Source organism: Lygodium microphyllum, chromosome 20 (genome assembly GCF_053477565.2).
Source record: "Lygodium microphyllum isolate KBCC chromosome 20, Lygodium_microphyllum_v1.1.10, whole genome shotgun sequence".
Classification (NCBI taxonomy): Eukaryota; Viridiplantae; Streptophyta; class Polypodiopsida; order Schizaeales; family Lygodiaceae; genus Lygodium; species Lygodium microphyllum.
In genome coordinates, this window is record NC_141154.1 from 97,797,997 (window position 1) to 97,815,877 (window position 17,881).

The 17,881-nt window shown below is 43.8% G+C and overlaps 2 protein-coding genes across 3 annotated transcripts in view; both read right to left on the reverse strand.

Annotated features, from left to right (window-relative positions):
- Positions 1-17,881, reverse strand: part of LOC148019155 (uncharacterized) — a 53,376-nt gene that overhangs the window by 18,778 nt on the left and 16,717 nt on the right. Inside the window, exons 1-2 of one of the 2 annotated variants that reach the window (XM_087660680.1) lie at positions 8,047-8,189; positions 1,575-1,839 (exon numbers count right to left, since the gene is read on the reverse strand). In XM_087660680.1, the coding sequence (XP_087516806.1) occupies positions 1,575-1,839; positions 8,047-8,098 (317 nt within the window). In that variant the 5' untranslated portion in view covers positions 8,099-8,189. Of the gene's footprint in view, positions 1-1,574; positions 1,840-8,046; positions 8,190-17,881 lie in introns of those variants that run through there. The other variant, XM_087660679.1, reaches the window with a different exon arrangement.
- Positions 9,128-17,053, reverse strand: LOC148019156 (uncharacterized). The gene is made up of 3 exons (XM_087701055.1): positions 15,845-17,053; positions 9,359-9,442; positions 9,128-9,193 (listed from the first exon to the last, which is right to left on the reverse strand). The coding sequence occupies exons 1-3, from the start codon at positions 17,051-17,053 to the stop codon at positions 9,128-9,130; spliced, it is 1,359 nt and encodes a 452-aa protein (XP_087557181.1).

Consider the following 17,881-nt stretch of genomic DNA (forward strand, 5'->3'; position numbering starts at 1 on the left):
GTCAAAGTGAGAAGCTACGCAAAAGAGATTAGTTTGATGTATGTTCCTACACAAGAAAACGTTGTCGACATTTTCACCAAAGCACTACCTCGTGAGAAGTTTGAGGCTTTTCAAGAGTCCTTGAACTTGCTACCCTTTGCTGATTGATTTTTCATCACATGACACTACAGGGGAGTGTTAGAATTTGCCAATTCTATGGGCAGTGCCCAATGTTCTAATCATTTAGTTTGCTATGTGAACATAGCTAAGTTAATAAGTTGTGCCACCACATTTAGAGTTAGTTGACTTCAATTGAGTTAGGGTTTAAGTCTACCTTAGATCTAAGTTGTACTTTCATTCAATCCCTTTTAGTTTAGCAAGTACATTCTACCCTTTTCAGCTCATACATTGTCTACTGCTCACTCTCTCATTTCTCTCCCCTCCATAGCTGGTGCATTTCTTACAAGAATACGGCGGCGAAGTTGCTCATCCTGCAAACTCAAAGGTATTAAAATTACCCATTACAAACCACCAGCAGGCCAAAGTGAGACACTACGAGTCTATCCAAAGCTGCCAATGATCTCAAGCTGTGTTAGGAGCATACACCCTACCAGCCAAAGAGCCTCCCCCTCATACATAAACTTCACAATCATAAACTTGGCTCGAGCATCCTGGCGAATCAAGGCAGTCTACAAGGAAGAGCATACAGTGAACATGAACCCAGATCTACCAGGTGCTCGACCACCAAAAACCACTGTAAAATTCTTATATACATAAGAGGAACCAGGCATAGCATGTTTCTTGTGCTCAACTGCGCATAAAACATCCCAATTGCCAGCAAATCTAATCCTCCATAATCTGTACAGTTTGCTTCCAGACGAGATGCCTTTAACATTCCATAAGGCTATCTTCATGATAGTAGTGAGAGGGTTTGTGCAAACGGCTGCACACTGGTATAGACACTTTTATGTATGGGGTACAGGTTAGGGTTTTTCCTTCTGCGCCTGTTCAGTACTGCACAGGTCTGGCCAATGTCTGAAGTGCACCCACCACCTCCCTCTAGAGCTGCGTCGGAGCAGTCACTGCTCCCGCAGTCCTACCTGATCCTGATCTGAGCACCCTGTCTGCCCACCCACAGCCTGTCTGTCCTGCCCTGTCAGAGCACTGCCCGCTTGCAAACTGTCCCACTCTGGCAGAGCCATGCCCACCCTGTGAACCCTGCTCATACCTGTCACAGCTGTCCTGTCTCTCTGTCATCAGTATCCTCTGTCACCCTGCCCAGTCCTCGGTGCCCCGTCTGTTGCCTGGCCCAGTAGTCAGTATTCTCTGTCACCAGCCTTTGGAAAGGTCGATGTCCACGAGTGATCAACTCTCTCTTTTTTTTTTCGTAAAGAGTGATCAACTCTCTCTCTCTCTCTCTCTCTCTCTCTCTCTCTCTCTCTCTCCATCCAAAAGAAAAAGCATCCTACTTGATCCAAACTAAAAAGTGTGATGATAATAGTTTTGCAACCTTTGGAACATTTAAGTCTCACAAGCCATCCAATTGCCACAACACTAAGATTTTTGTTTAGCACATTATGCAGAAAAAACATTACCTATCACTCAAGAAAAATCTTCCAACTGTTCCCAATAGTGTCCTTGACAATAGCCCTGGGTGCACAAAGTAGACAGCCGCCAACTTGCTCCTATATTCGAGTGGCAGTGCTTCATAAATCCACCTCAGCCAAAATATACCTGGACAATTTTCCTTTCTGTTCACGCGAGTGTGGAAGTATGCAATACAGAAAGGCTCCTCCTTCAGCTCATTGGAAAGTTTGTGAATCACATAATCCTTCAACCGAGAGTTGTCAATTATTGGAGCTGCAAAAATACAAATAATGCCTTTGTGTAAAAAGAATAATAGACAAAATTGCAGTGGAGAAAATTTGACAAAAGGCAAATAGCATATGCCAGTCAGTATACATTCATATAGTAATAACAATTAGCAAGCTGTGATATTGCACTACAAAAGTAGACATAGCCTGACCAGTAATTCAAATAGAAACAATATTTCAAGGTTCATGATTACTATAACCCCTAGAAGACTTTTGTAAAGAATGGAAACTCTAGTAGAATGACTAATGCCCAATATATACATATCTGACTTTTGAATGATGGCCTATCTCCCATGGCTTGTTTTCATATGCTATGCTCTACAAGTAACCGATGTCTAGGTCCAACCTCTAAGTTGCGAGGCCACACACTACAGTGGCAATTAAAGCACTATGGCAATAGTGTGTCGTGGCTCTAATTGTCACGAGGACATGAAATTTTTGTACAAGCCTCTCAAGGCGGTCTAGGGGGAATGGGGGCAAGAAGCCATGGAGGGGGGGTGTATCGCCATCTGGGGCTGCCTATCTGTATCATGAAGAACAGGTCCTGGCCGCCCCAAGTACGCATGAAGTGAGAACAGAGCTCCTGACGAGCTCGAGACTCGCCCTACACTTGGTCCCATCAGCCACGGAGGGAATGGATGATGGAGGTCTAGAGCTCTGCCAAAGTCACCTGTACTGAAAATCTCTCCCTGCCGAAAACCTCCTGACACCGTATCTTCCAAAGGTGCCATCCAGTAAGACTCCCTACGATCTCCTATACCTCAAAGCGGTTTATTGTAGGCTCTAGTACCTGGCGGATGGGTAGAGCCTCCAAGCCGACCACTACGCATGACCCAACCTCAATGATGAAGATCGTGTCATGCATCCCGGCCTCATACATCCAAGGCTAGGTGCTATACGACGGAGAATGTGGCATGCTCCTCGCCACACAAGTTGCGCCGCCTCACACGACCAAAGGTAGTGCTTTGGAGTTTCCAGAGACTATTGTGGGCAGCGTTTACAATCTCCATCCTTCTGCATCTGGGCTAACTAGCTCCCCACCGCCAAGCCTTCATGTGCCAATAGCCATAAGAAATATGATACCCTCCTCCACCTCCAGCTATCCCATAGACCGCGCCAAAAAATCCATCGGAAAGCATCCGTGATGCTGTGCTCCGCCCAATACCTGCTATGCGAGGGCACCCAATCCATGTCCTCCTATATCAGGACATGTCTACCAATCCTGGCTGTGCTTCAAGAACCTCGGTGGCTTCTTGGCAACCACAATGGCCGGCCATAGCCACTCTCCAGGGTCCCACTCCAGCTCATCAAGTAGCCTACTCTCCCATATCCAAAGGCGCCACTCCCGAAACCTCGAACCTCGGTGGCTTCTTGGCAACCACAATGGCCGGCCATAGCCACTCTCCAGGGTCCCACTCCAGCTCATCAAGTAGCCTACTCTCCCATATCCAAAGGCGCCACTCCCGGAACTCCTCCCAGAACACATAAGGGTCCATACACCATGTCTTCCCCTGAAGGCCAACCACCCGAATCCTCCTCCACAGAAGGCCAACTATCCCCTCATCCTGCTACTCTCCGTCAAGAACCAAACGCCCCTCCTTCTGTACGGTGAAGGTCCCCTGTGGAGCACTGCCCACTCTACCTGCCACCTATAAAGGGATACCTATTAGCGAAAACCTAGCGGCCTATACCTCACCATGCTCTACCGACTCTAGTAACGGGGGGTCAAGCCACTCTTGGGGTATCGCAGTATCAATCTCCCTCCTCCTCAACTCTACTTCACTTTGGCAACCTGATGCCGGCTGCAACACCTCCTAGACCACCATCCTGTACACCTCCCGCCAAGCCCTGATAGTACGAGCCGCGGGCCAGTATCGTGACGCTACGCGCACACCATGTGAAAAACTCAAGAGTGCAGCTTTCTTATTGATCTAGAGAGCCAATGCCATATTAGTCATTAATGTTAGTGTCCATAATGTGGATGGTCCAAAAATACTAGATGTTTGAACAAGTTTAGCCAATTCTTTATATTTTAGATATTATTTCTTGTAAATATCCAAAAGCTCCAGACAACTTCTGTTATGGAGCGCAAATACCTCCACTATGAAGCCACTGTACTAGGGGACCATGTAGATGATCCCCTTCGTGGAAGCATAGGGTGAACTAGCTAGTAGCTCACGGGCTGCGTCTGCTAAGGTGAGTCATACCATGAAGATCCCTCGACCCATGAGAACTGCCTCCACGATCTACACTGTGCCGATGTGCAAAGGGAAATGAAGCCAGTCCTGAAGCTAGGCCCTGGATGGGAAATGTCCTACTACCTGACCAAAGATCATTGTTTCTTTTAGCTCCAGCTATGTGGCACGAACGGCTAAGAGCTGTTCTTCAGAGAGGAAGATACGCAAGGTGTTTGACTAGGGGGCACTTGCAGAATGCACCAACGTATGACCAGAGGTTTCCATTACGCGTCCCTGCTAAGAACCTACCAAACACTCTGTTGTGATACGAAAGGGGGGAGTGTTGCTATAGATGGAGGGAGCAACAGCGGGGGATGTTGTTTTCCAAGCGCTGGAGGAGTGTTGGACTCCACGTATGGCTGGCTCCCTACGGGGACACGCAAGTGGCCTACCGGGTAGGACTGCCAAACAAGGGAGGCTGGGACAACGTTGGGGTGGGGGGTGTGGAGCATTTACCTCTAGAGAGATTGGGATGCAACGTAATGGCGGCCAAGCTGGAGGAGAAGGACGCGACATCAGGCAAACTGGAGGAGCGGAGTGCCAAGGCAGACAAGTGGGGGGGGAAGATGCTATGGTGGCCAGGAGGGGGGGCGTGATGGCATGTCGAGCGGGTAGGCGTGAATGGTGGGCAAAAGCGTTGGGGGAGGGGGCGCAATGGCTGGGGGGGGATGCGTGACAGGAAGGAGGGAGAGGAGGTGCGATGGCGGGCAGCAGTGTGTTGGCAGGGAGCGTTCCCTTATTTTCTGTGGGGTTAAAATAAGCTTCCTATGCACATGGTAATAGGCTCAAGACGACCCCGAGGAAGCAGTTGGTGTCAATTTTGGCCCTAGGACAATTAATTGACCATTAAGTGTCAGTGGTGACACTAGGAACTAGGCATTAATTAATAAATTAATGCCAGTCTAAGGGTCAATTAAGATTGGAAACCACTTGAGGTTGCAAATGGCCTAGCCAATTAAATGTGGATGAGCACAATTAATTTTGGGCAGGGTCAGAAGGGCTGAAATTAATTTTCGAAATTAATTAGCTGAAAACTCCTAAAAAATGGGATCCGAAGGCTGCCACTTGGCAAAAATACCCATGCAATGGGGAAGAAGGTTGTTTGGGGGCTAAGAGAGGCTCATTCAGTGTGTATGTTGGCTAGGAGAGAGAAGGTGCTGTTGATCTGATTTTAGAGCAGAAATCAGCCATTGGAGGCAGACAACCGACTGCATTTAATGCAGCAAGGACAGCAAGCGACAGCCTTTCTGATTAGGCAACAGCATTTTTTATGATCTCAAGACAGAGGTGACAGCTCCATTTGCTGATCTGACAAGGCAACAACCAGTTTTGGTGATTTTACGTGTGGAAACTCTGAATTCTCTCTTTCCTCAGCATTCTCTCACCTTCTCCAGCTTATCCTCTGAGTATCTTGATATTTCTCAGCCAATTGAAGGTGTTCTTAGTCAGATTTGGTAGACAGCAAGGAGAATTCTGCTGTAAACCCTGATTCATTGCAAAAATTAGGGTTTGGCAGCCACCTTAGGACCCGTGCCATCAATCAAAGGCGTCATCCACCACTGAAATCAGTAGCTGAAATTCAAGGAATTATCAGAGATTTCAAATGCCAGCCCATCCCATTTGATTTGGGGTAGCATTTGGCCAATCAGGGTTCCAACATGTACAAGTCCTAGGTGAAGATCAAGGGGCAAATTGCCCGAAAGGATTGCTGATCATTTGTGGCAGCAACAGGCTTCTGGATCAGCGGAGGAGATTAAGAAATCTCAGTTTGTACTCCATCCAATAGCAATACAAATTAAAACAAATATCACAAGCGGTGCCAGTTTCGGGTCCAACAGGGTGTTCAATGTCCAAGAATGTTATGGTAATGTGTGCATTTTCAATTTATTATATTTGTTAATTGTTGTAATTAAGTGCTTGATTACCACCCTCTTCGAGAAGGAAGGCTGGTTTCATTGATGGTGTTAAGAAGGTAGAGACAACGATTAGGTTGTCATAGCTAATTGATAACTTTACCTCTCTCTCCTCCCACCTATAACCTAGCAACATGGGCTGCACATTAGGTACTCATGGGCTGTTGCCTGAAATAACCAATAGGATTTACTCCAGATGGAATTCCATAAACTATCACACCATCTTTCGAAAGGTTGAGTGTGGGCAGCTATAGGTTCAACTTTTGTGAGCAAGTATAGCAATTATTGAACCCTCTTCCTTAAAACTTTTGCTCTATGCAATCATGAGAATCAAAAACTGAAGCTTGGAATATACCTTGAACCCTTGAACACCCCAATCGAATACACTACGTACACCATGAATAAGTAACTTTGTACATGAGCAAGTTGAAATTGAAGCAACATTGAGATTGAGGACTCAACAAGTAAACACAAGACAAAAGCCTCCCAAGGACTCCCAGCACCACAATAGCTAAGCAAAAACCCCGTAGCCACAGAAAAGAGGCTAAAGATCCCTCTAGCACTCATCAAGTGCCTCCAAAAACCTCAATCAAGATGCATGAGACCTAAGTGGATGTCCACTGCCTCCATGTGCTTGTGGGCAAAAAAGAGGCTTCTTGCAAGGTCAAAACTCCTAACTTCTTCCTAATCCTAAAGTTCATCAACCACATAAAGCAGCAGCTACAAGTATCTACCAAGAATCTACTACCACTTACGCCTAAAACAGCAGGTAACAACACCTAGGTGCCATACCTTTGGGACTCCATCAGTTCATACAAAGGTGTGGAAATTGTGATGCTTTATCCACATGGCAAATGCTTGGTATGAATAGACATGCATGCATTTTTGGAAAGGGCTGAAACCTGCGCTTACAAAACTTTTGGCTGTGCAACCCACTATTGCTAATTGATGACCTTTCCCAACACTCCTCAATGTGAAATGCAAGGGTTGAAACCTGTGCTTACAACCCTTTTGGCTGTGCAACCCACTATTGCTAATTGATGAGCTTTCCCAACACTCCTCTATGTGAAATGCCAAGACTTCTCCCTTGCACATGCAAGCACATACGCACACACATACATACGTATATACATACGTGCGTGCGTGTGTGTGTGTGTGTGTGTGTGTGTGTGTGTGTGTGTGTGTGTGTGTGTGTGTACATACATACATACATACATACATACATACAGATATACATATATATATATATATATATATATATAGAGAGAGAGAGAGGAGAATGTGTGTGTGTGTGGGTGTGTAGACATATGGGGAAGGCTCAAGCTAGAAGTTCTATGTCCAACTCAGTTCTCTAGGTTTTTCTGTAGCTGGTATATGCCTCGGTTCTTGTTTCGTGGTGTTAGAACTGGCCATCTATGAATTAGGATGCAAAGTGCAAATGAAGCTGGGCTTCCGCAAATATAGTGCCCCTCTGTCTTTGGCTCTAGAGAGGGAGAGACAGGTTCTCTGTGACTCTTGTACTCTTGTACTTTTGCAGTAATTAATATAATTACTCTTTACAACGGGAAAGAAAAATGAGAGATTCGCACCTACAGAGAGTGTGGTGGCAACATCATCTACAAAGAGAGAGACAAAGATAGACAATACTGGATAATGAGTGGGCTAGAAGTGTGGAAATTCTAGAGAGAAGGGAAGTCACTCGTCACGCCAAGAGGCCTATCAAAGTGGGGGGGTGGGGTGTTTAGACCACCCTCAAGGGTTTCGATGACAAGGAAATGCTGCAATGAGCATGAGGTCAATGGAGGAAGATAGAGTTGATCGGATTTTCACCCAGCCGGCACCCAACCACAAAACATAATGCAACGCAAAGGTAATGCGAATTGAGACATATTGTGCAGCAGTCTTCAGAAGAGCAACTTTCTCGATGGGATTTCCACTTACTCTAGATTATCTAAGTACAAACAGTAAAATATGTCAATGCCAAACATAAAAGAAGACAAACCAAACCTTGTATGTACAAAGAGAAAAAGCACTTCCTCTTACCATCCCGTTGATACTGAACATGGAAGAGAAGCAAGCACCCCATCCCCATCATGTCGATCCTTAAGGAAGAGAAGGAGCAAGGGCACTGCCCTGTGGAGGCACTCAAGTGTTGGTTGTTATTGGCTCTGGTGACAAGGGTGCAAAGTACCTTACAAAGAATAAAAGGAGCATATTGATTGGAAATTAGTGAGCACAAATGGGCTCCATGGTAGCAACACAGAGTACCCGAGAGAGAGAGAGAGCTATAAAGCAATGCTCAGGCACAGCTCCAGAAACATAGAAAGAACAACAAATAGCTGAACTCAAGATGTAGAATGCTAAGATGAATGAACTAATGAATGAATATGCTGAACATGATACAACAGGAAGCCTCAAACCTCGGAGTCAAGGATGAGATGACCTAGGATGTGTCAAAGACATTGGGAAAGCTACCAAAATGCAGTAGCAGCAGTCCAGCAGGCTGATGATGATGCCTATGGCAGCAAGGGATGCAGAATACAGTCATCTACAACCAGTCAGATGCCAAAGATGATGATGTCAGCAAAATGTGGACTGGGTGGAAGAAAATTCAGCTGTCCAGAATCGAGCAATCATGTCAACAGATCACGGACGATGCAAGCAGTTTATGGGATGATGTCAATTGGGCAGCCTGTCCAGGAGCAAAATGCAATTGTATGGGTGTAGGAAGCAGGTTGCAGCTGTCAAACATGATGACAGCAGTGTTGGCAATCTCTAGGGCTACCCATTGATGCCCCCTGTCCCCTAGTTTAGGCCTCCTAGCTGGCCTGAACTCACTTAGGACAATCAAGACACTTAGGACAACCAAGTTTCATATTGACCACATTGAGCAAGGGCTGATGAGCTCAAAGTGACACCCCACTTAGTAAGTTGGCATCCCACCAACAGCCTATGCCACCTTCCTGCTCCCACCACTTCCTCTACTGCCACCATCTGCTTCTCCTACAGCAGCCTTGCACTGCTTGTGAGGGGCACCTCACCCCAGCTACCGTCTGCTTTCTACATCACCTTCAAACCTCCTTTTTCTTGCTGTTGCTACTCCTGCTTGCCACCCCGTCTCTCATCACTGCTGCCCATACCTCTGTGTCCTCCAACCACCGCCTGCACTGCTTGTTGGCATTGCTAGAACCTGTGGCACAATGCCCAATTGGATGCACCTCCAACTCTGCTCACATTGCCATCCTCTACTGCCCTCTCCCCTCACCCACCCTCTGCTTCCCCTCCACCTCCAGTTGAATAACAACTGCTCCCTCTTTGTCACAATGTTCCCCCCTTCAGTAGACTTGTAGCTTACCTGGGTGGCCTTCAAAGAACACATGCAATGGAAACCTTTGGCCCCCAACACTAGCACATCCCAAAGTACTCCCCAATCATACACCTGGCAAGTAGTTGTTGAGATATTTGCAATCACACCCACTATGGCCTCTTTGTATGAGGCAGTTTGGGCTGAAGACATGCAGGCTACAGGAATCCCATACGCACAGGGAGGGAAAACTGCTACCCATCCAGCAACTATAAAGCATTGTACTTAACTACCACTTTTTCATATATGATGAATACAATATCATGATGCTTTTCCATCTCAGTTAGTGTCTTGGTCATTGTCAGTTTTAACTCAAGATTGTGTTTATGAGTCCAAGCTTTCATCTTGGAACCTAATTCACTTGAGTAACAGTTGGTCAAGTCTTCAGTCTATGTCATCATGAACTTAATCTTCATCTTCCATCTGCCATAGCCATGCTCTAGATCCGCATCTTTCACATGGTATCAGAGCACAACTGAGCATGGCTTAGCATGTCTCAGGTCTCCTCTCTACTCTTTCAGCTTCTCTTCATCTCTGGACAACTCAAGTTCAGTGTATGACTCCATCTCCAACTTCATCCTCACTCTTGTCTGCCATAGCCAAATAGTACCCAGCTCACTTGGAGCTTCTTGATCTACTTCTACAGCCCATATTTCCCCACGCTTCCTTCTGGAGAAACTTTCCTCTACTCCTGGCACAGCCCCTTGTCACATCAGAGCCCAACATTGGTAAATCCTAGCTCCAGCATTGCACAAATTGAAAGTCGCTGCCCATTCTGCACCATGTTCTGGTCGTACAATTCGCGCTGCCTCTCCGTGCTGTGATCTGGTCCGTGTCCATAGGGCAACTGAAGCTCATTACCCAAGCTTCCTTCCCATCAAGTCTTATGCAAAATGGTTACATCCACGAACTGCATGAACTGAAAAACCAGGCTGCTCCCTGCAAACCCTAAAGGGCAGCCATAGCCCTTGAGCTCAAAGCTCATAAGCCTATTCAATTTCTCATTCCTTGGGCTCAACCAATAATTTGCAACTCTAATCTACTCAGTGCCTCATTCAAATCAGCAAGGGAAGTGAGAAATCATAGCTCAAGAATCAACATCAAGTGCTTGAATTACATAGTATCCCTTGTAGTCTAGTGCTTCTTGGCACTCGTGTTTTTTTAACACGTTCAAGATCATCTAGATTGCTGGTTATTCTCAGTCATTAGAAGCTGATTCCTGGTCATACTAATGCCAAACATAAAAGTCTTTAAGTGGATGCTTCTCATGAAGAGTAGCATTACTCTTGTTGCTTATTTTAATTACATAGAAGATGTTTTTACTCTACCTGCAGGAGGAAATGGAGCTGCTCACACTCAAGTGCAATCAATGATTCCATCTAAAGATTTTGAAGACACTCCAGCTACCTTGGTCATCATGCAAACTTCAAAGATGACACCTTTGCTTGAGGGGGACATGGACATTAAGACTAATGCAACTAATGCAAGCAAAGTCAATAAAGAAGAAGACCAGGAGAATCTAGAAGAAGAGGATCAAAGCGGTGGACACTGAAGCTACAAGCAAAGTGAAGAACAAGTACAAGATCAGAAAGAGCAAGCTGGACTACACCGACAAGAAGACCTGCAATGAATTGAAAATCTATGTAAATGCTGAAAACCGCAAGGACCTCACCGTCCTTGACCTAATTTTTTAATGACTTTTTTGGCCTTGTATTACCTAGCCCAAAATGCTCCTGTCATAAGCTTGTAAACTCCTCATGTAGCCTTGTACTACAACCTCTGTACACTTTGTAAGGCCCTTGTTATAGCCTCTGAATGTCCACCATGTTTGTAGTACCCACACTTAGCCTTTTCTACGACAACCTCTGGTGTTTTGCCATATTTATGGTATGCCCACACTTTGCAAGTGTTGCTCTCACTAAAGTCTCTACACACTTTGTACTTTCTAGTTGTGATTGAGGAGGGGTGTTGAGATATTTGCAATCACACCCACTGTGGCCTCTTTGTATAAGACAGTTTGGACTGAAGACATGCAGGTTGCAGAAATCCCATATGCACAGATGCTATCCATCTAGCAACTATAAAGCATTGTACTTGACTACCACTTTTTCATATATGATCAATACAATATCATGATGCTTTTCCATCTCAGCTAGTGTCTTGGTCGTTGTCAATCTCAACTTAAGATTGTGTTTATGAGTCCAAGCTTTCATCTTGGAACCTAATTCACTTGAGTAACAGTTGGTCAAGTCTTCAATCTATGTCATCATGAACTTAATCTTCATCTTCCATCCGCCATAGCCATGCTCTAGATCCGCATCTTTCACAGTAGTCCTCTCCCAAGAACAGCTTCAAACAATCCGTACTATGGACAAAGAACTAGAGGAGACTGCAGTCTTCAAGCAATTCATGGATCACTCATCTAGAGCACAACTCTGCAACTGCTTCACTTCACCTTACTACATGATTTCTCTTCATTTTGAGCTCTCCATAGATTGCCCAAATATCTTGTCACCCTTCTCTTCCCAAGCTTTGCAGTAATATCACCAATTCTTAAAGGACTTTAGGCATGTAACAAACCTTTTATATATCAATGGTTACCAAGACATATTGGCTCGATGATTCCCAACTAATTTGATACTCATGTACTCTGAAAGGCAATTTGTATGTGTTTCAAAATATAAAGAAATGTTCATCTTTCAATTTAAGGGTAGCTAATGGCTAAAACACCCCATAATTATACTTGGGTCATCATTGACGAGATGCCCAAGAGAAATTAAGTGGTCGAATTGACCACAAAGCTCAAATGACTAAGACTTTTACACTCAGAAAGTCACATCGACTAGAAGCCCATATAATGAGTGGTTTCAGAAAGTGAAACCAAATGCTCATGATCAAAGACACAAACCATGAACAGTAAACCTTTATAATGAAGCTTTCCAAAAGCTAAATTTGGTGACTCTTAAAATTTAAGAGGTTACTATTTTTAAAAGTTACTCAAATGGAAATTTTGTTTGCGTCAAAGGCTCTAGAATTTCACAAGTAACAATTTTGTCTTTAGTAGCTATCTCAAATTCTTAACCATTTGAGAGATTTTTAGAGTAGAAGGTTTGGAAGCTTCTTTCTCTAAAAAAGTGACATGTCCGATCTAGAAGAGAGCATGTGTCATTTTAAAGAGAAAAGCATCCATATAATTGTCATTTTCAACAAACACTTTTCATTTGTACTAGAAAAGTGACATGTGACATTTAAAATAGGACGTGTCATTTTGAAGAGACAAGTGTCCCTACACTTGTCATTTTTAGTAAACACTTGTCATTTGTAACCTCTACTTTTCACTTTTAAGTAACCAAGCTCTGATACTGAAATTTCAACCACATGCTTTGTACTCTTCTATCTATCTCTCATCCAGGAAGCACTTTCTACTTAGCTTAATGTAATCCAAGCACCAAAGAAGAATATCAACTTGCTGCTTAGACTTTGCAAAAATTAGGGTTTCAAAATCCTAATTTTCAGAATTGCAGCAGTCGTGGTTTTATTTCAATAAATTCTTGTAAAGGGGAAGGGACCGGTTCCCCTCTCAACGTGGTGTCGGCTACTCTCTCTCTCTCTCTCTCTCTCTCTCTCTCTCTCTCTCTCCCCTAATTTTCATGGTGATAATTGATCAAGTTGGTTAAGTTCATTCACGTTCTTCTCAGTGCTTATACCAATTATCACCATAAAAATTAAAAGAGAGAGAGAGGAGTCGATACCATGTTGAGAGGGAACCGGCCTCTCTCTCTTTACAGGAACTTATTGAAACAAACCACGGGCACCGAGTGCCTGAACCATATACAAAACGGTTGATTTGCTGCAATTCTGAAAATTTGGGCTTTGAAACCCTAATTTCTGCAAACTCCGAGCAGCAATATGATTTTTTTCTTTAGTGCTTGGATTAGATCAAACTAAGTAGAAAGCTTCTTAGATGAGAGATAGATAGGAGAGTACAAAGCATGTGTCCAAAATTTCAACATGAAAGCTTATTCCAAATGAAGAGAGAGGCCTTCAATATATAGATGTAGAGCTTGGCTGCTCAAAGGTGAAAAGTAGAGGCTACAAATAACAAGTGTTTACTGAAAATGACAAGTATAGGGACACTTCTCTCTTCAAAATGACAATGTCCTCTTCTAGATACCACATGTCACTTTTCTAGAGAAATAAGCTTCCAAACCTTCTACTCTAAAAATCTCTCAAATGGTTAAGAATTTAAAATAGCTATTGAAAACAAGATTGTTCCTTGTAAAATTCCAAAGCCTTTGACATGAACAAAATTTCCATTTCAACAACTTCCAAGAGCTTCATTATATAGGTTCACCAATTCATGGTTTGTTTCTTCAATCATGAGCATCTAGTTTTACTTTCTGAAGCCACTCATTATATGGGCTTTTAGTCAATGTGACTATCTAAGTGTAAAAGTCTTAGTCATCTGAGTTGTTTGGTCAACCGAACCACCCAACTAAACTTTTAATTTCTCTTGGGCATCTCGTCAATGACGACCTAAGTATAGATAGAGTATTCTCGACATTGACCACCCTTGAATAAAAAGATGAACATTTAATCATATATACAAATTGCCTTTCAAAGTACATGAAGCATCAAATTAATTAGGTATCATTGAGCCAATATGTCTTGGTAACCATTGATATACAAAAGGTTTGTTACAAGGCAACTCTTTGGCATGGCACTCACTACTTTATTTGCCAATGCAGTAGCAAGACCAAGAGTGCCAAAGCTACATGTTGTAGTGGTAGACGTCTAGGAAAATATCCAGAATTTAACAATTCAAGCCAAAAAATCCCTTATCAGTCAATAAATCATAGTCACAATACAGCTTGGGCAGTGCCTCAAACACCATACCTTCAGACACAGCCTCAATGTGTCCATACTTTGGGTTTAAGGCCACCCAACAAGAGCCCACTCATCAAACAAAGACACATGTTTGTGGACAAGGATAGCATCACCAAAGTCCAGCAGCACCATGGCAAGGGTCAACCCAGTCACCAGGAATCCCAACCAAGAGAGGGCACTTCAAGCGCAACCTCTTGTTACCACAGCCCTCCGCAACAACAGTCTCCACTCTCCAACTCCACCTCCTTCTACATCCCCTAAATTCTTCCCCGTAGAAGATCTTGAGCATCCTCTCGCATGCAATATTCCAACACTCACCACCGCCCCCAATGGCACATCCCTCCCTCCCACCCTTAGCCCCCTCAACAAGCAATAACAAGTTTCACATCTCGGTCTCTTCTCCTCAACAACAGCAGAGCAGCCCCCCTTCCCTCTCTTGGAGAAGCACAAAGCAATCCCAATAGCAAGCCATACCTTACCTCACCATGTCTCATAGAAACATGAAACGGGGAACGAGAACGGGGAACGGGGACGGGGACGGGAACGCCAAACCTAGGGAACGGGGACGTGGGAACGGGAACGGCATTTAAAAAATCAAAATTCATGAAAAAATTTTAATATTTCACTTATAATCCATGTGGACTCTGGAGTGTTAAAACTTAAAACCAAGGTATATAATCCACAAGGACAAATCATTTTAAGTTTCAACTTTAAGATATCATGCATTATTCTAAAACTACTCATTAGAAATTGAATTGCAACTTACAAGGCTCAAGAGGTAAGCTATTCAATTATAAATAATAAAATCCATAATACATATGCCAAAAATCATAAATGATAAAACAATGGACAATGAACTAAACTTTAAAGTCTAAGCTAAAAGAACATGCCTATGGTACCATTGCCAAAAAACTTAAAAGATAACAAATATGAAACTGAAGTCTAATCTTTGAAAGAACATGCTCATTGCCCCAAAAAAGACTACAAATATAAAGTCTAATCTCTAGATTGAAGCAAAATGCGGCATGCCAAAATAGCCCAAAGGGCAACTGCAAGACTGCAAGACTCAAGTACAAATATAATATCGGCATGGCACAACTGTCAATAGCCCAAGTGTCACAGTGTCATCAATGATCATAATATCATATATAATGTAAATGTGTCATGACTCATGTATCATGAGACTCGTAATAAGTAAGCTAAATCAAAGATCATGATCATGATCTGAGGCTGCTCTAGCCACTCCTGAAGTGCCAGCCTCATCATCATGTGTACCATGAATTGCTGCATCTCCCTCAACATCAGCATGTGTCTCCTCTTCTTGCTGCATCTCCCACTCTGTGAATGGATCAGGCTTTGTTGTCATACTGTTACATAACATCCTCAAATTAGCACTAACGAATACTAGATCGTTTGCCCTCTCCACACCAAGACGGTTCCTCTTCTTTGAAGCAATGTGAGCGTAGGTACTCCACAATTGCTCCAAACAAGAGGAGCTAACTGACTGACTCAAAATACGGATGGCTAGTTGCTGCAACTCAGGACCATCCGAACCATAGTCCTCCCACCACAAAGCTGCCCCAATCTTACAGCGATCCTCCTGTCCATCCCGACAACCAAAAGAACCCCGAAAGGTCCTATACATGAAAGCTGATCTCTGATCTTTTGTCTAGTGCCATGATCAGGCACTAGACAAGACAATATAAGTCTCCATGCATCCATAACCTCAGTGTCATTCTCCTGACCCTTGCCCTGGAACTCAGGATCCACAACAAATGCAGCTGCATGCATGGGTGAGCTATAGGAGTTCCACCTCGTCACAACTAAATGGTGTATTTCCTCATACGCCTCATCATTTGGTGCCAACTCCTGCAACTTTTCATTCAGTCTGTCCATAGCCTCATATACCTTGCCAATGCAAGGTTGCATAGCATCCATAACCCTCAATAAATGTACAATGGGTGATGCCATAGCATCTATCCGCTTTACATCATCCCAAAAAGTGGAGTTATTTGCTTTCTCCAAGCATAAGATACCTATAGGAGTATCTGCCAATGTTGATGAGGTAAACTCATCACTAAGAAATAACTGCCTCAAGGCACCACTGCATTCTCTTAACCTGTCTAGCATCAAGAAGTTAAAGGCAAATCTGGTATCAGAGTATTTTAAAAGTATCTTCTTCGACCGCAAAGAGAAGTGATGGCGAAGAAACTGGTGATTCAAAACAAAGCTAACCATTTGAGCTCCTTGCTCTATGACAGGTGCAATCCATGACAGGTTACCAATATCCTTTAGTAGGTTGTTCAAGCAATGAGCCATACAATATGAAACTGTGATATGCGGATAATATCCCTGAATAATAGCACCTGCTGCCCTATTTGCAGGCTCTCTATCTGCAACAAATCCCACAACATGCTCTGGGCCAATAAGCTCAACACCTGTAACCCACTCTGCTGCAAGTACATCTGCTGACTTTCTTGTCCCCGATACATCATGTGAAGATATGAAATACATTTCTCCACGAGAATAAGCAACCATACCATGAATGGATCGTTTGCGTGTATCACTCCAACCATCAGCAATCAAGGAAACTCCATTTTTAGCCCACATGCTCTTTCTAGTCACTGCTGCTTGCTCAACAAGGCGCTTTTCCTTGTCGAGCAAAGTGGTGCGTAAGGTCTCTGATGATGGAGGTATATACGAAGGGCCATACTCACCAATCTTCTTGCACATCAATTTAAAATACTCTGACCTGGCTGCACGAAATTGAATGTGGTCGTGATAAAAAAAGCGTGCCATTGATGTATCCACCTCTTCCTTCTTCTTGGGATCCCAACTAGTATCAAGTGTGCTTTGTCTACGTGCAACATGTGGCATTGTTGATGCCATGGCCGATGCAATGCCTGCAGTAGGTGTGGAGGTAGCACTTCCTGGTACTGACCCGGCTCTAGATACATCTGATAGGGATGGTGTCACAAAAGTTGCAGGGTCAACTGCAACACGTCGTGGTCTAGATGCAAGATAAGCTTGTTGACCTGCTACACAGTCACGAAGCTCGCTTTGCTTCTCCAAGGTCACATTTGGACAAAACTGCACCTCTGAATTTGGCTCATGTAGGAGATGAGCTCGGACCTGATTATACATAAATATTAAAATGGAACAAGTGGCAATTGGTAGTCCATATTCTAATATTTAAGGAACTTGGAAAAAAATCAAAAAGATTTGAAATACAAATGCTCGGCTCAATGGATTACCTTGTTTGCTCCACTAGTTCTCTTGTATGGGCAAAGCTTGCAAGTCCATGGTCAAGATCCTCCACCACTCAAAGGGCGGTCAACATTTACTTCTTCCCACCATGACCAATCATTAGACCTTCTTTCTCGACCACCAACCCGACGAGCGGGGCGGGAAGATGAAGCCATTTATGATTTCAGGCTGAAAATTGAAGATTCAAGAGTCGAGAGAAGGAAAAATTGAAGGCTGGAAATTGAAGGCTCGAGAGAAGGGAGAAGGCTCGAGAGTCAAGACTCACTCAAGAGTCGAGAGAGAAGGGAAGACTCAAGAGAAGAGGAGAAGAAGGAAGAGAAGGAAGAAGGTTCAAGGAAGAAGGAAGAAGAGAAGGGAGAA

Excerpts from the sequence above, each read along its gene's own strand:
- LOC148019156 (XM_087701055.1), bottom strand. The coding sequence starts at position 17,053 with ATGGCACGCTTTTTTTATCACGACCACATTCAATTTCGTGCAGCCAGG. Across the intron at positions 9,443-15,844 it reads GGATGGACAGGAGGATCGCT|GTGTATGATTGGGGAGTACT; the intron begins GTAAGATTGGGG and ends ACTACTTGCCAG. Across the intron at positions 9,194-9,358 it reads GTTCTTTGAAGGCCACCCAG|GTTCTAGCAATGCCAACAAG; the intron begins GTAAGCTACAAG and ends ATTGTGCCACAG.